At 41.8% G+C, this 1862-nt stretch overlaps 1 protein-coding gene across 1 annotated transcript; it reads left to right on the forward strand.

The window, feature by feature from the left end:
* Positions 1-657: 657 nt before the first annotated feature.
* LOC142835787 (olfactory receptor 4N5) lies at positions 658-1584 on the forward strand. Its single transcript, XM_075949561.1, has one exon. The coding sequence runs from the start codon at positions 658-660 to the stop codon at positions 1582-1584; it is 927 nt and encodes a 308-aa protein (XP_075805676.1).
* Positions 1585-1862: the final 278 nt, after the last annotated feature.

The following is a 1862-nucleotide window of genomic DNA, read 5'->3' on the forward strand; positions in this document are numbered from 1 at the left end:
CGCCCAGCTAGCTTAACCCCTGAAATAACCACACAGAAATTGTATTAATTAAATCACTGTCTGGCCCATTATATCTAGCCTCTTCTTGGCTAACTCTCACATCTTGATTTAACCAATGTTTAATAATCTGTATGTCACCAAGAGGTTGGTAGATTTTAAACAAGATCCTGAGAACATGGTTGGAAGTTAGAATGGAAAACAAAACAAGCATGTAACTGGAACCAGCAATTACATAATTCAGAAATGAAATAAGAACCTCAAAGGAAGCACATCATAGAAACTGAAGTAGAGAAGCAATTTCAAATACACTTTTCTCTGTGATGACACAAAGGAGGGTCAAAATTCAAGCATATTCTAACAAAAGATTGAGTCACCACCAATAGAATAAATAAGATAACAAAAGGAATGGTCAAAATAGCATGAAATGTGGACTATATTCATAAGTTTGCACAAGTTATGTACATGAATGGAATGAAATGAAAATAAATCTATCGAAGAACCAAGTCTTCGTGGGAATTAGAATAAACTGGCTAATGGGGCTGCTTTTACCTATGGTGCACTGGTTCTGGCAAACATTGCTTTCAAGTAGATTTAAGCTGTGAAACTGAAGGAAAGGCACGTGTAACACATATGTTTTATTCTATAGATTAGGAAGTGATGGAGACCAAGAACAGCTCAGTAGTAACAGAATTCATCCTCCTGGGACTGACTCAGTCTCAAGATACTCAACTCCTTGTCTTTGCACTCATTTCAGTTTTCTACCTCACAATTCTTCCTGGAAATTTCCTTATCATTTTCACCATTAGATCGGACCCTGGACTCACAGCCCCACTTTACTTCTTTCTGGGTAACTTGGCCTTTTTGGATGCCTCCTACTCTTTCATTGTAGCTCCCAGAATGCTTGTGGATTTCTTCTGTGAGGAAAAGGTCATTTCTTACAAAAGCTGCATCACTCAGCTCTTTTTCTTGCACTTCCTTGGAGCAGGCGAAATGTTCCTTCTTGTTGTGATGGCTTTTGATCGTTACATCGCCATATGCCGCCCTCTGTACTACTCCACTCTCATGAACCCTAGAGTCTGCTATGCATTATTGTTGGCTCTGTGGCTTGGGGGTTTTGCTCATTCCATTGTACAAGTGGCTCTTATCCTGAACTTGCCCTTTTGTGGCCCAAACCAGCTGGATAACTTTTTCTGTGATGTTCCACAGGTCATTAAGCTAGCCTGCACTGATACCTTTGCAGTGGAGCTCCTGATGGTCTCCAACAGTGGGCTGCTTACCCTCTTGTGCTTCTTGGGACTTCTGGCCTCCTATGCTGTCATCCTCTACCATGTCAAAGGACAATCTTCTGAAGGGAAGAGGAAAGCTGTCTCTACATGCACTACCCACATTATAATTGTGTTTCTCATGTTTGGGCCTGCCATTTTTATCTACACCCGCCCCTTCCAGGCTCTCAAAGCTGACAAAGTTGTTTCTCTCTTCCACACAGTCATCTTTCCTTTGATGAATCCTGTGATCTATACTCTTCGCAACAAGGAAGTGAAAACTTCTATGAGGAAGTTGTTAAATCAGTATGTTGTTTGCTGACTGGATAAATGAAAGAGTTAAATGCTTGTGAACTGCCATGTAGGTCCTGGGATTCAAACTCGTGTCCCCTGGAAGAGCAGCCAGTGCTCTTAACTGCTGAGCCGTCTCTCCAGCCCCCATGAATGATGTTCTCAAGAGTTCCATCGAGCCCCATGGAGTCTGTGAGGTCTGCCACAATGATTCAGAAGTTGGTCATCTATAGCATGATTAATAAAAGCCCAGAGATAGAAATTGGGGTCCAACCTGAAGGTCAGAAAAGCAAAATAGCCAGCCACCTC

This window comes from Microtus pennsylvanicus, chromosome 15 (genome assembly GCF_037038515.1).
Source record: "Microtus pennsylvanicus isolate mMicPen1 chromosome 15, mMicPen1.hap1, whole genome shotgun sequence".
NCBI lineage: Eukaryota > Metazoa > Chordata > Mammalia > Rodentia > Cricetidae > Microtus > Microtus pennsylvanicus.

Bases quoted from the DNA above. Each gene is read 5' to 3' on its own strand.
- LOC142835787 (XM_075949561.1), top strand. From the start codon at position 658: ATGGAGACCAAGAACAGCTCAGTAGTAACAGAATTCATCCTCCTGGGA.